Raw genomic sequence first — 13,596 nt, 5'->3', positions numbered from 1 at the left:
CCAAAACCAGGTGCATCATTTGCTTAGCAACATTAATTTAAATTGCCTTAATTTAGTTTTATCTCTACTTTTTTAATGCTACTTGTATCCCAACACAACTAGAAGCAAATAGATGAACTGATCCTGTAGTGTTCTAGGAATTCACTACCTCTTTTTGAGCAACTACAAAGCTTGAATTAGACAAGTTTCTTCCTACAGAAATCGCTTCTTCCTGTATGGAGGCCAGGGGCAGAAGGGTACCCCATATGAAACGCTATCGTTTCACTCAGGGTAACCAGTTGTCCTCAGGAAAATACTATTCTTTAAAAAGAAAAAAAAATGCTTGTAGACACAATCACTGTAAGAGTATCAGCATGAAATAAATAACACTTCCTAAGCATATTGAGGCCTGCTATCATTTAAATATTTTAAACATACAAAATATGTGCACAGATGGGCAACTTTTCTACTTGCATTACTAAAAACATATTTCATGATAAAGCTGAAAATCCCTGAATTTTTTAAACCTAATTGTGACTCTGTTTCTTAGAATTCACACCCCAAGGCCAAAGCTTTCCTGCCACCAGTCCTTCAAATCTGATTTGGACATTACACGGGAGGAGGCTCCAAGCCTCCCTGAGGTCTCGCTCCTTTTACAACACACGCAAAGCCAGCAGATAATGGGCCTACGCTGAATTCACTGCTCCACACAGCTCCTCCTGGGACACAGGCCTAGCAGATGTGATAAAAACTGTGGCAGAGAAGTAGCTCTAGTTTTTGCCTTAATGACAACTTCAACCTCTCAACTAACAGAACAAAAGAACAAAACGACTATTACTTTTTTTTTGTATGAAAAAAGCTGAAAGTAAAGCTGAACTAAATATTTAAGCAGTCTTGCAAAGAGATCTCTTCACTAAGTGCCTTTAAAATCCCTCCAACGAATTTCAGATTTAGTTTTCCTCTAAGACAAATGGATATTAGTTAACGTTGAAAAAAAAATCTACAGCTGTTGTGGCAAGAATCATTGTTGCAGTCTTAAATCACGACGAAGTGAAAAGTTATATAAACGAGCATAAAAATCAAGTCCAATTATGTGCATAAACATTGATCTATTGGTGCAGATAAGAAATGTTAGTATCAGAAAGCTAAAATAGTAATTGAATTGAATTTATTTTAAACATCTAGCGATTACAGATGAGGAATATTTTCACTTCAACATTTAGGAAAAATTAGGTGTGAAAAGATAATTGCATACTACTCATACTGTAAGCCAATTGCCCAGGTATATCACATCAAAACCACAGTTTTAAATATATACATTGGTTAGCATTTGTTAAATATTATAATTCCGGCTTAAGATGACTGGCCCTTTTAGGCATCGCCTCAAATGCTCTATTCAGCTCCCACTGCATACCCACTTAATCAGCAATCATTGTTCTCTGAGGCAGGACTTTGTTGTCAAGACAGGCACTGAAACCTTTAAAAAATTTCAGAACTGGCATAAGAAAAAAGTGATCTTTGTCAAACAAGAACAAATTTATGCAAATCTTTTATAAACATTCACAAACATTTATTTAGCTTTTGAAATGTTGGCCTCATTTGAGAGCATGAAAATGAGGGGGAAGTAGGAAGATGCAAAGGACAGCTTAGAGGCTGGCACACTACATAAATATTCAGAAGGAAGATTATAGGATTCATGTTAGGCTGTCTTAGGTTTCTCCAAAGTCCACATAGAATACCAAAGAACAAAACTAACGAGAAGTAGAGCAGATGTTAGACAATGCAGCAGCCCTCTTTTCCACACTCACTTGGCTATACTTCGATGCTTTCATTTTTTCTTTCAATATGGTTAGGTCATTCAAGGATTCTCCTATAGACTCTGTATTGTGGCTACAGAGCTATAAGCTGGACCTCTGTCAGCTTTCCAAAAGTTTGCAATGAAAAGGCATTATGCAAATTCCACCTCTCTTACTCTTTCAGGAAAAAAGCCTCCAGTATGCAGTCATTGGAGTATTGGAAGTCCCAGCCTTCATTTCTGTATGGTTGTGTTTGCCTTAGGGCCATGCTGCTTGTTTTGACAGTGGATCCCCCTAGATAGTTGGGATTAGTCGAGCTTGTTTAGATAAACTTGAAATCAAGGCCTTCTCTAGGTAGACAGCTAGATGTAGCTACTGAGTTTCCAGCTGCCTTCTTCTTTCATCCCAAAACAACTGCAGATTCACAGCAGAGATCACAGCCACAGGCTATGTCACATACATAAGTACAAAATTAAAGGCTGCTAAAAGAAGCCTTTGTAAGTCTTCGTGCTAAAATAAGGAATCTGTACTGCGCAGTTTAAACAAATTATTCAAGAAGCATCAATAAAGGTCTGCAACAGATAGTTAACAAGATGTATTCACAAAAGAAATACCGTTTACATAAAATGGGCAAGATCATGATTTTTAATCATTTCTGCTTCATTCACTGTCCAATCTTTTCAAAAATATATGCAAGTAAAAATGCTTTACCAGTATCTGCTAGATTGTCTGGAAATGAGTTCTGTTTATCAAATACAACCTTTAGGATCATAGAAAACCATTATGAAGGTGTTATCCCAATCAGATTTTTATTCATATCCATGACAAGAATGGGCCAATTTGATCTTTATTATAAGCAGATATTGTAAAGCATTAGAACTCATCCATACAAACATAGTACATTAAAAGAGAAGGGGCAGAACTCCAAACCCAAATTAAAAACTAAAAGCAAATCCCACCCGTGTAACCACATTACACCTTTGTAAATCTGCATTGTACTTTAGCCCCAACAGGAGATTCATTTTCCAGTAGTACAGGAAAAACAGTTTTGACTTTTAAAGATTGCAATCTGTTCTAGCTGGGTACAAGATTTCACATACTTTTCTGCAGCATGCAGGCACAACAGGCAGGAAGCTAAATTAACAGAAAAATTAATCGTGATGTTTTAAACAACCAAGCAGCTAAAACAAAAACAAAAAAAAAACGACAAATACAAAGAAAAAAATAGTTCAATGAACTGTAAATATTAAAAATCAACTCCTGTCCCTGGTTAAAGGAAAAAGGTCTGAAGAAACTCACGATATTGAAAGCAAACAGATTAATTAAAGACAACAGCAGAATTTTATGGTTCAGAAACCAAGGTAAAAATTTGCCATCAACAACTTCTTCACCTTTGTGAAGAGAAGGACTTCAGCACCCCTTTTCTCCTATCTGCATTATTACAGAAATTCTATCATCTCTCACTGCAAAATTAACTCACTTCAGTGACAAGATCTTTTACAGAAATTCAAGGTATTAAAAAGCATAAGAGAATAACATCAGGCTCCAATTTCTTCCTTCACTGATTACCAAAGAAAATGGTTGAGTGTATACCGAATTCAGTTTGTTAATTCCAGAAATTCATCATAAATTCAATAATAAATTCTCCATTAGTGCCATCCTTAAGAGAAAATAAACTACAGATTAAGAATTCTAACCAACAACTGAGCAAAATTCGTAATTCCTGAGAAGTAATGAGAAAAACAGTTTCATCGTGGCGTTGTATTTAAAGAAAACGGAAAAACACTTTTAGAAGTGTCTTCAAAAAAATTAAATATGACTGCTAAGAAAAATGCTATGGATATACCAGCACAGTGCTATCAAACACCATAGACTGATACAATTTCATGGATTTGCCTGCTCACAAAGGTCTTCAGTCTGCGATGACCAAGATCTTCCTCAATGCTGGAGAGAAGAACACGTAGCTCTGTAGATGCTTTAAAGCTAGTCACTAATGAAGTTAATTATCAATTATGTTAGCAGGTGTTAGCTACTTTTTGCTGGTGATGAAACATAACAAAACTAAACGACTATCCCAAAGGGGGCAACAGTTGACCCATTTTTAAAATTCAGGAGATTGCATTTCTCAGGCTTACATTCACATCATACCTCTGATAATTCTCTAAAGGAGAAGAAAGGAGAAAATGATGATATACCATGAGGACACCAGTGCTTCCAGGGAAAAAAGATCTTTTCTAACATTATACTTTCAAGAGACGAGATCGAGTCAGCAAACACCTTGGATAACTGAACATTGCAAGAGGATACAGTATTTCAAATTTACTAATACTTTCACAGCTTTCAGATTTCCAAACATGAAAATATGCTAGATGAAATACTGAACCAAAACCTGAAAGCTATAAAAATGTTTTTATCTGTGGAAAGTGGTTTTCACTTGGGAGAGGGCTGGGGGAGGAGACAACAGATACATAAAAAGATGGTAAAATTTGTATGTAGAAATTAAGTTTTCCAAGTATAAAGCTAAGAACTTTGGACTTCCCTGTGTCAACACAGACTAGTTTCCAACTTTTCTTTATAATATGCTACCAGTTCTAAGCCGCTATCCAGACGTGTGAAAATTTGAGCACGTGAACAGCAATTAATCTCATCTATCAATCACCAACAAACCCTTTCTTTCAGGCTATCTTCCCATCATTCCTTTAGAAAGAAGAAAGAACAAAGAATAATACATGCAAAATAATTTGGGAAATTCAATTAACATATCACAATCTAAATACTTTGTACTGTACATTTATGAAATTATTCAGACATACTAGAAAGAACAGCAAGTATGCCAATACAGGCCTCATGATGGTGGCTCCGAGAAATGGCAGCATCGGGAAATTAAATTATGTAAAAATCTCAGAATTCCAGTTACACACTCTTACACACTAGTTCTCTTTCACAGCTAAGACAGCAAAGTATTAAAAGATACATCCCTTCCAGAACACGCATTCTATTCTTTTCCTGCATTAGAGTAACTCGGAATTGAGTACACCTGGCATTTAGCACTCTTATGTTCACTAGCACTGCTGCACAGCTTCTGCGCTGTGTGTTCTGCAGGGCACCCCACCCCTACAGCCCCCAACCTATACCGGGCACACGGGCCTGAAAGCCATGCAGAAGACCACAACTGAATACTTGGTGTTACTGAAGAAACAAATCACCAGCTGATTTCTTTAGGAAATAGCATTTTATATTAAAATTCTTCCTCCAGAAAAGAAGTAGGCAGATGATGTGATCTTACAGCTCAGCGTTGCAGGGGAAGCCAATAAAAAGTCATGCCTACTTCAGGATGTGTCACACATTGCAAGACTGTAGTTAGGAAAAAGAAAAGAGCTACGTTGCCTTGCACCACCACTCACCCAAACTCTAGGAAGTCCCTCTGCTGTCAACAATAAATCATGGAAATCTGCTACCACCTCAGAAATCAACAAACCCCATGCGACAGCAGTCTCCTAGAATTCCCTTTCACAGCCTCCCCACCTGGCTACAAGAATTCAAGATGATCCATTTAAATAACAAAGCACAAGCTGTTTTGTGTGTTTTGATGTTCTTTTACGTGCCTCAGAATGCTCTGCAAATAAAAATTGTACTTTTATTTCCCGCTTGCTTTTTGTCTTTACAACACCATCAGTGGAGCTTTAGCTTCACATTTTTTATGCATTTATACACTGGGGTACGGGTAGACAAGTTGCAAGAGCAAGAATCCAAAGAACAATTCCCTCCTCCACATACTCAGGAAACTTTACAGCATTAATGACTACTTTTGGAGCTACAAAACAAAGGCTCTCCTTGCTTCATTAAAAGAGAGACTGAATAGTACAGCCACAATAAAGTAGCAATAGAAAACATTAAGGAAGAAAAAACGCTGCAAGACAAAGCAGTAACAATGCCTGGTGAGTAGTTCTCAAAAATAAACTTAGCCATCAGCTATTCAGATCTTCAAGCTAGAGAACTAACTCATCCCACTGAACTCTTGATTTAAAAGTGATCTCTTATCAACTGAGGTGTTGTTCAACTACACCACGATAGTTAATATAGACAGGGCATATCTGAGATGAATTCCTAAATCTAACCTTGACCATTCCACTTACCTGCTAGTGTTTATTTTGATCTTGTTTCAAAATACACTCTACTGTCTGCAAAAGGTAGCATTTCCCACTATTGCTGTGCATACAACAACAACCATAATAAGGCTGATCCAGTGCACTAACATGAGCTGACAATTTTAATATGCCTATATTGACCCTATTATTAGAAGCTTGAATTTATTCTTACTCTAACAAAACAAAGATACTTTCTACATATTACTAACATTAAAACAACATTTTAAAAATTGTTTATAAACTAATCTATAGCACCAGCAGAGAACCGCATACTTTCAGAAGACTGAAACAAGAAAAATTTCTAAATTATTTTGATAACGTCCAGGTTAAACCAAAGTATAATATTACTTCATAAGCATCTCCCATTTTAAAGAATCCCATCTTTACTTGATGTGAATATTTTATAGTTTTATCAATAAATTTAAACATAAGTGATAATGATTACTCACTTTAGGCCTGATCCCACAACCTTTACTCACACGAGTAGTCCCACAGGATTTTCATATGACTACCTCAACGAATAAGGGTTGTCAGGACAGGTTTTAAATTATTCATATATTCACAGATTTTTAAGGCCAGAAGGGACCATTATGATCATCTAGTCTGACCCCTTGTATAACAAAGGCCAGATGATTGTATCCAGTAATATTTGCACTCAACTGAATAATTTGTGGTGAAATCAAATTGTGTTTACTGAACTTTGAATATTGATTCAAATTTTATATGAAAGAAAACTGAAATTGCTTAGAAAGAGGCTTGAATTACTTGTCCGCAATTACTCCTGTATTTCTATTCCGAATCTGTCTCACTTCTGGCCCCTGGTTTTCCCACATAGACTTCAGAGTCCAGCACTATCGCAGGTACTCTCAGTCCAAAATCAAGTCACCTCCTGGGTTCCTTCAAAAGATAGAACAGCAGTGGTTTATGATTTGTTTTCTCTACTTTCACCACTGCTACCCTGCCCTATGATTTCTGAAATACAGACATCAGAATGGGAAAAACAAACCACTGATGTTCTCAGTGATACAGCAATTGGGGAAAACCGCTCAAGTCTTTCAAAGACAGGAACAAACGAAGTAACTCTTTAGATTAAAGACAAAAAAGATAGTTTTAAGTACTTTCTCAGTCAGCATGCCTTAGCCGTCAGGACTACCTCTTTTCAGGTACTGATTACTATTTTGCTCAACACAAATCCACTGCGATCACTTTTTTGCAGCGTATCACCCGGTAATAGTAAAACAAACGTACTAAGTAATAAACAAAGCTGGAGTGTTATGATGCTACGTGAAATCCTCCTCAGGATCCGAGGGACTACTTAAAAGCAGCTACTCTGTTCTCTGCCTGAAGTCTCTCATCATACAAAAATATAACTTCTATAATCCCTAGATTTACTAAATTCAATTCTTAAATGGAGCTTGGATGAATAGATTATGTGAAAGGTTCCATTAAGATGCAAATCATCCTTACCATGTATTTTTCAAGGTTAGAACAAGGGTAGTATACCCTACTACAGACACAAAGGCAGTAAAAGAGGCTCTGCTTTAGTTTTTAATACTAATGAAATAATACTAGAGAGGCACACAAAAGATATAAGTAGAAATAGGAAAACAGACCTCTCTCACCTGGTCTAAAGGAAAGGTAACAAAAAAACTTGCAACATATGATGATGACATAAAGAGACAGAGTGAATAATGAATATGTTTTTTTTTCCACTTTCACATATTAAATGATATAGTTCTAGTCTAGAAAAAGCCTCCAACTTCAGGAAAAACTCCGTTTTATAGCCAAAGCCCCTGACAGAGTCCTGTCCACTCTCTCAAGACTTGACCCAAAGAACCCTGCTTTGCTGTTGGAGGCTAAGTTGTCTACAGAATGCTTCAACAGCATTGAGCCAGCAGCTGCATCATCTGCATGGAGGTATAGGTACAACAAGGTCATCTCCTTGCACGCTGCACAGGCCACTTGCCTACCCCACACAAAGGTTTCCATTCATGCCACTATTTTACCACTACCTAGTCAATAGGGGTCACTATGCAAGGAAAATATTTATAACTGTCCTACACTAGGTTTTATTAGGCTTTCACTTAAAAAAAAAACAAAAAAACTGTATGGACAAAGCATGATAGCTCTATATAAGCTGACAGTACCAAAAGCTTCAGAAGTGAGTATCAAACACTGCATGTTTCTTACCAGAACACCATAACCAATTTTCTACACTTTCTAAATGACTTCAGCCTTCCCAATCCAACTTCTTCATCCACTCTTGAAAGAATAGCTATTATTTCAAATTACCCTTAAGACAGTTTTATTGTGAAGTGCATGCAACCTGCAAAGGCAAAAACTTCATACTGAAAATACTATGCGCAATTCAGAAAAATTAAACTGTACTATAATCATCCCTGTTCAAGCAACTAAGTTCTCTTAGTGCACACAGGTTTCGCACGATGCGGATTTATGCTCCAGTTATGGCCAGCACTGTGTTCATGTTCTCCAATCTCACAACCCTTACAATGATACAAAGAAAGGGTGCTTTTTAGTTTTCCCTGTGTGCAATGTTTATACAACGCTCATAGACTTTGTACAAGACAGACCATTAGTTTCTATATAAAGACCGCCATAAAAGTTTTATGGTTTCTATAAATGTATAAAGATTGTTGGTTTCATTACAACCTCTGTTTCAATGCCAGTGGAAACAAAAATTACCTGCAGAATAGAAGTAGCAATCAGCTTGCAAGCATGCGCACATCAGTCCTTCTTGTTGGAACTGACACATACAATACTTCATCAAATTACAGACATGTTATCGTACCTGCTTGAAGTAGCTCACAGGTGGGAACTATCACCACAATTTTTTCTTTCCCTTCCAGACAAACTATAAAGACTGAAACAGTGAGGAACTGAATGATGCACTACTGAAAAATGACATTTTAAAAATACAGTCCATTTTACAAAATTGTGTTATTCCCGCTACACCTTCCATTAATTATTTGCTATTTTCATATTTTATATATGGACTGTTTGCTAAAACATTATTTCTGATAGAAGTTAACATCTTTGCAAAAATCTTCCTCGCATTAAAATTAGCTAGCCCAGGACAGCTGTTAATCTTGTAATTAACCTTCAGAATAGTGGACAGGCAAAGTTCCTATGGTGATACACATAAAGTGATACAGCCATAGGTTAGACGTTTATAATATTTCAACAGAGCACAGGATTTCACCTGAAAAAAAAACAAACTTCATTGCTATATCTTTATTAGGAGCCCAAACCAAAAATGCAGTAGGGCACAACTATTTTTCTGCTAGACTGTTGTTGGTTGATTTTGGTTTTAGAAGAGTGTTTCTAGCTATAGCAATGATATCTTCCAAAAAAAAAAAAAAAGTTCACATCATAAAAATATATCTAACTTTTCAACTGTGTTAAATTTTCAGATAATTCCTAAAATGCTAGCACTTCTAAACTTGCTTTTAATGTCAATTACTGCATTTCCTGTTATATACAACCACATATACATAAATACACATTTTATTCTTAAAAGCCATTATAAAGCACCCCCAAAAGTTAATATATCTAAAAAGATATCTCAAAATTACTTCAGTCCCCCCCACCCCCTTCTGCCATTCAAAAAAAGCCCCCGAGTTTTAACCATTTCAAGTGGCCTGGAGCAATCATTAGCATTTTCGTTTCTTAGTATGGCTCCAAAGGTACCTTGTCTATGACATTTTCTATAAAATATTCCGTTATACAGTTATTTAGCAGATTTAAACCGTAGATGTCATTGTGGTCTGAACGTGTCAAAGACAACTTGGGGGAAAAAATCAGGACACGCAGAATTCACTTTGTCAGTAATTACAATCAAAATTCCTACAATGTGGCTAGCCTGCTCATTACTTCCTTACTTTGTATCAGACCCCTTATTTACATTTCAGATTACATTTTTCATGAAACAGTAAGATCTATCAGAGCTGAGAGGACTGAAATAATGAGGGAGACATATTTTAATAAAACGTGTTGGGTCTGCATTACTTCCGTGTCAGAAAGAAAGGTTTCTTCTGTAGCGATGGATCATTTATTCTGTCTCTAAATGAGAAGCAAAAGATGAAACTGATGAACTTTTACTGCCCATTTGTCTTTAGCAGACAATTAAGACAGAAGATCAAAATGGATTATCATACCACGCAGACAACTGGCCCAACAGTAATACATCTCCGGGACCACAGATTTGTAACTCTCTTTTATCCCTCCCCTTTCTTCTTACTCCTTTTTCCTCTCTAAAGGCAATGCTAGCTTTGTGGCTCAAGGGGAGCCAAAAGGCTGGTCGTCATTATTCAGTCACAGATGTCAATCTAACCTCCCTTTTTTCTCAGTTTCTAAAGCAGTGAGGCACAATAATTTGTGACAGATTCTTTTACTGTAAGGTACAAAGAACACACAGAATAAAACATCTAGCAGCAGCGAGGGTCTCTGATCAGATGTACTGGTACATGGGAAATATATTGTATGTAAAAACAAGCACTGATAATTTAGATGAATAAAAAAATCTTGCTTTTCTTTCCTTACTAATAAGTGCTTTACCTTGTGTTGATTTAACTCAAATATTCCTTCTGGATTAAATCATAAGTGTTTGATTGCTAGAAACAATTTTTGCCTGCACTAACATGCATATCATATCTCCCTTTTGCATAAAGAGTATATACAGAAAAAAAACAAGGGTTTTTTAGTGTGCATCTTCATCGTAAATGACATAGCACTTCTAATTTTTTCCTTCTAAAATAGTTAACCAGAAGTTTCAAGAAATAAACCTACTTGACTGATTTGCAACCAATGTGTTTGTCAGAGCTCCAGTTAACCAGAAAAAATACAGATGTAGTTCTTCCTTTCCACATCTTTTTTCCTCTAGCCTTCTTGAATATTCACAATTAAGAGATTTTTCAAATCTATGTCAACTCTGGACAAGTTCTCTTCTTACTATTAACTCAGAAAATATTCTTTCTGTGGATCACAACAGAAAATGTTTTTTGTTTTTGTTTTTTAATCTACCGCAAGTTTGGGAAGTTTAGTCTCCTTTTTTTTTTTTTGCTTTCCCTAGAAGTTTTTATGTGCAAAATATTTGATGATTTTAAAATCTATCCCATTCCGCTACACACACAAACCCACTACTGTGTTTTTGAGAGTCTGAAAACAGAAATAGAAAATTCTGTCTATAACCAGGTGAACAACTTCAGAATTATAGGAGTCTGTGGCTCCTCTGAGTTTGATTCCGTCTTGCAAATTCATAGCAATATTACAAAAGTCTAATTATTTGCAGGAGAAAGAAGAGAACCCTTAGCAATTTTATAAAGTTAATTTTATGTACAAGACTCCTGTAATACCTTGAACATAGACACAATTGAGTGTACTAGCTCTAAAGGACCATCAGTTCAGAGATGACTAACCTGATAGCCTACAACATGCTGAATTACATTAGTCTATCATGTAAATACAAACTTGGGTGTATCTCTATTCACATATTACAGACAGCAGCAATAAGAATGTCGTCCCCTCAAAAAGTTTAACTCCATGCTATACTTCGTGTGTAAAGGAAGCCCTTAAAATAAAGTCTAGTGAAAAACAGGTTGCTGTACAGCTGCTTTGAAAGAAAGAAAAAAAATACTATTACTACTATACTACTACTACAACAACAAAAACACTCAGAGGCCCTGGTCAAGGTCCCATTGCATTGAGTCATTAGAGCTACTTAGGAAAACATTTGTTCTGGTGCTGATGAGCTATCATGTCTAAACAATTGTTAAACGCATTAGACTAAGTGCCACAAATTTTCATATTGCATAAAAAAGGTAATTAAAAGGAAAGGATCTGAAATAAAATAGCTCTGCTGACCCTAACTCAAAATCAGAGACTCATTGAGGCAAAATTTTATTGTTATATTAAATAGTTATATAGTGCCATAACTTCAGCACTTCCCAGAAACAAAGGTGCAAGAAATCAGCTTGCACTCACAACCTAAATACAGCACTTGCCCTAAACATTGACAAACAACAACAGCGCATTAACTCCAGTAGTACTTACAGACACCGCAGTAATAATCCCCTCTCCCTAACCTCTAACCCCTGCCCCAATCCACTACTAATGAGACACAGTAAAACACAAGGTAACTTGAAGTTGTTAATTTCAAAGTCACCTAGAGATCCTGTGAAAAAAAAAAAATAATCGGATTCAATGCGTGTATTAACTAAACGATAAATACCTGTGCGTTCTACCTGCTCAGGCATAGTTTCAGACCATCTTTTTGAAACAGACTAGAGACTGCATGATCAGGCAAGAATTTAAAAAATGCACTGTAGTGCCAGGTGCCCAGTTAAATATAGCCATAAACCTTTCAGACAATGAAGTGAGGACTGCCAAATGAACTGCAGACTGTGGCACCTAAAGGCAAAAAGTGAAATTTATTAATCAATTTTCCTTCCCACTCTCATGTTCGCTTGTAAAACCTAGATTGTAAAACAATCTTACGAGATCCAAAATTCTTCCGTTTTCTGCTTTAAATGTGAACATGTTTTTATCCTCTGCTCCTAATTATAGCTTCTTTTTCTTTCTAAGAATGCATTTATCTCTTTCGGTAAAAAGAGCAGCAATAATATGTTGAACAACCCTGAAATAAATTTTGTCATGTAAAAAATTAATTACGCATTCCAAACCTGGTCACTGTAGTCCTCTGGGAATTGCCTCCGCACCTCAGGATCTGTAAATAATTGACAGATAATATTAATTGGCTTTGGATTAGTGAGCAAGCAGAGAATCACACATTAATATTTGATCAGAAGATGATAGCAACCCTGGCAGGGGATCCAAGGAGGGCAGCTGAGGCTGCTATGTTGATAAGAGCAGGGAAGGACTTTTCAAGGCTCTCCCTTTACCCTCCTCTAGAAAGAGGAAAAGTGTATATAAAACATACACACACAAAACAGATGAAAACATAAATGTGTGTACATGTACACACATAAATCTACATATAATTTTATAACACACCTTGGTGCTACACTGAATTTTAGGCTGTTACTTTGTGCAATAGCTTTCTGGCTGAAGTGAAATACTATTTCAAATTAATGTTAACAGAAAAGTTACACTCCTTAGAAAACAAAACATTCATCGAGAATTCGAAAGAGCTAATTAATATGGTCATGAACCTCTGTGCCATCAGGAAAACAAATGTTAAACACGTCCGATTAGCATGCACTCAGACTAATGCACTGTCCTTATTCCTTTGGCTTGTCAGAAAAAATATCATGTCAATATTCCCTGAGAAGTTATGTTAAATTTAATTAGAGATGTTCATAAAACAACAAAATAGTTTTTGAAATTATGACTGAAATTATTTATATGACAACCTATTTAGAACAGCACGCTTCAAAGCCATACGTTTTTCAAAGGAATATGGCTGAGAAGGCCAGATTCCAGACTAGAAAGAAATTATCTAATTATAAAAAAAATAAATTAAAAAAATACAACAATCACACAAGAGTTCAGAATAAGAAGTGTAACACAGAAAAACCAACCAGTACCCTATTCAGTTTCTACCATTTGCACAAACTCCCTTGGTTTCGGTTGTCTGCAGCTTGGCACTCTGGATATACCCTTACCAGATGCTTCACTCTTTCTAATGTGTTTCCACA

General features: G+C 36.1%; 1 protein-coding gene across 6 annotated transcripts in view; it reads right to left on the bottom strand.

Moving 5' to 3' along the window:
- The window catches only part of DENND1A (DENN domain containing 1A), a 201,384-nt gene that overhangs the window by 154,454 nt on the left and 33,334 nt on the right, over positions 1–13,596 (bottom strand). For all 6 annotated transcript variants that reach the window (XM_035555442.2, XM_035555440.2, XM_035555441.2 and 3 more), the window contains one exon: positions 12,622–12,665. In XM_035555442.2, coding sequence (XP_035411335.1) covers positions 12,622–12,665 — 44 coding nt within the window. The remainder of the gene's footprint in view (positions 1–12,621; positions 12,666–13,596) is intronic.

The sequence above is a fragment of the Cygnus atratus genome, chromosome 19, assembly GCF_013377495.2.
Source record: "Cygnus atratus isolate AKBS03 ecotype Queensland, Australia chromosome 19, CAtr_DNAZoo_HiC_assembly, whole genome shotgun sequence".
NCBI classification, from domain to species: Eukaryota; Metazoa; Chordata; class Aves; order Anseriformes; family Anatidae; genus Cygnus; species Cygnus atratus.
The sequence above is the reverse complement of the archived record's forward strand: the minus strand, read 5'-3'. Positions and strand labels throughout refer to the sequence as shown.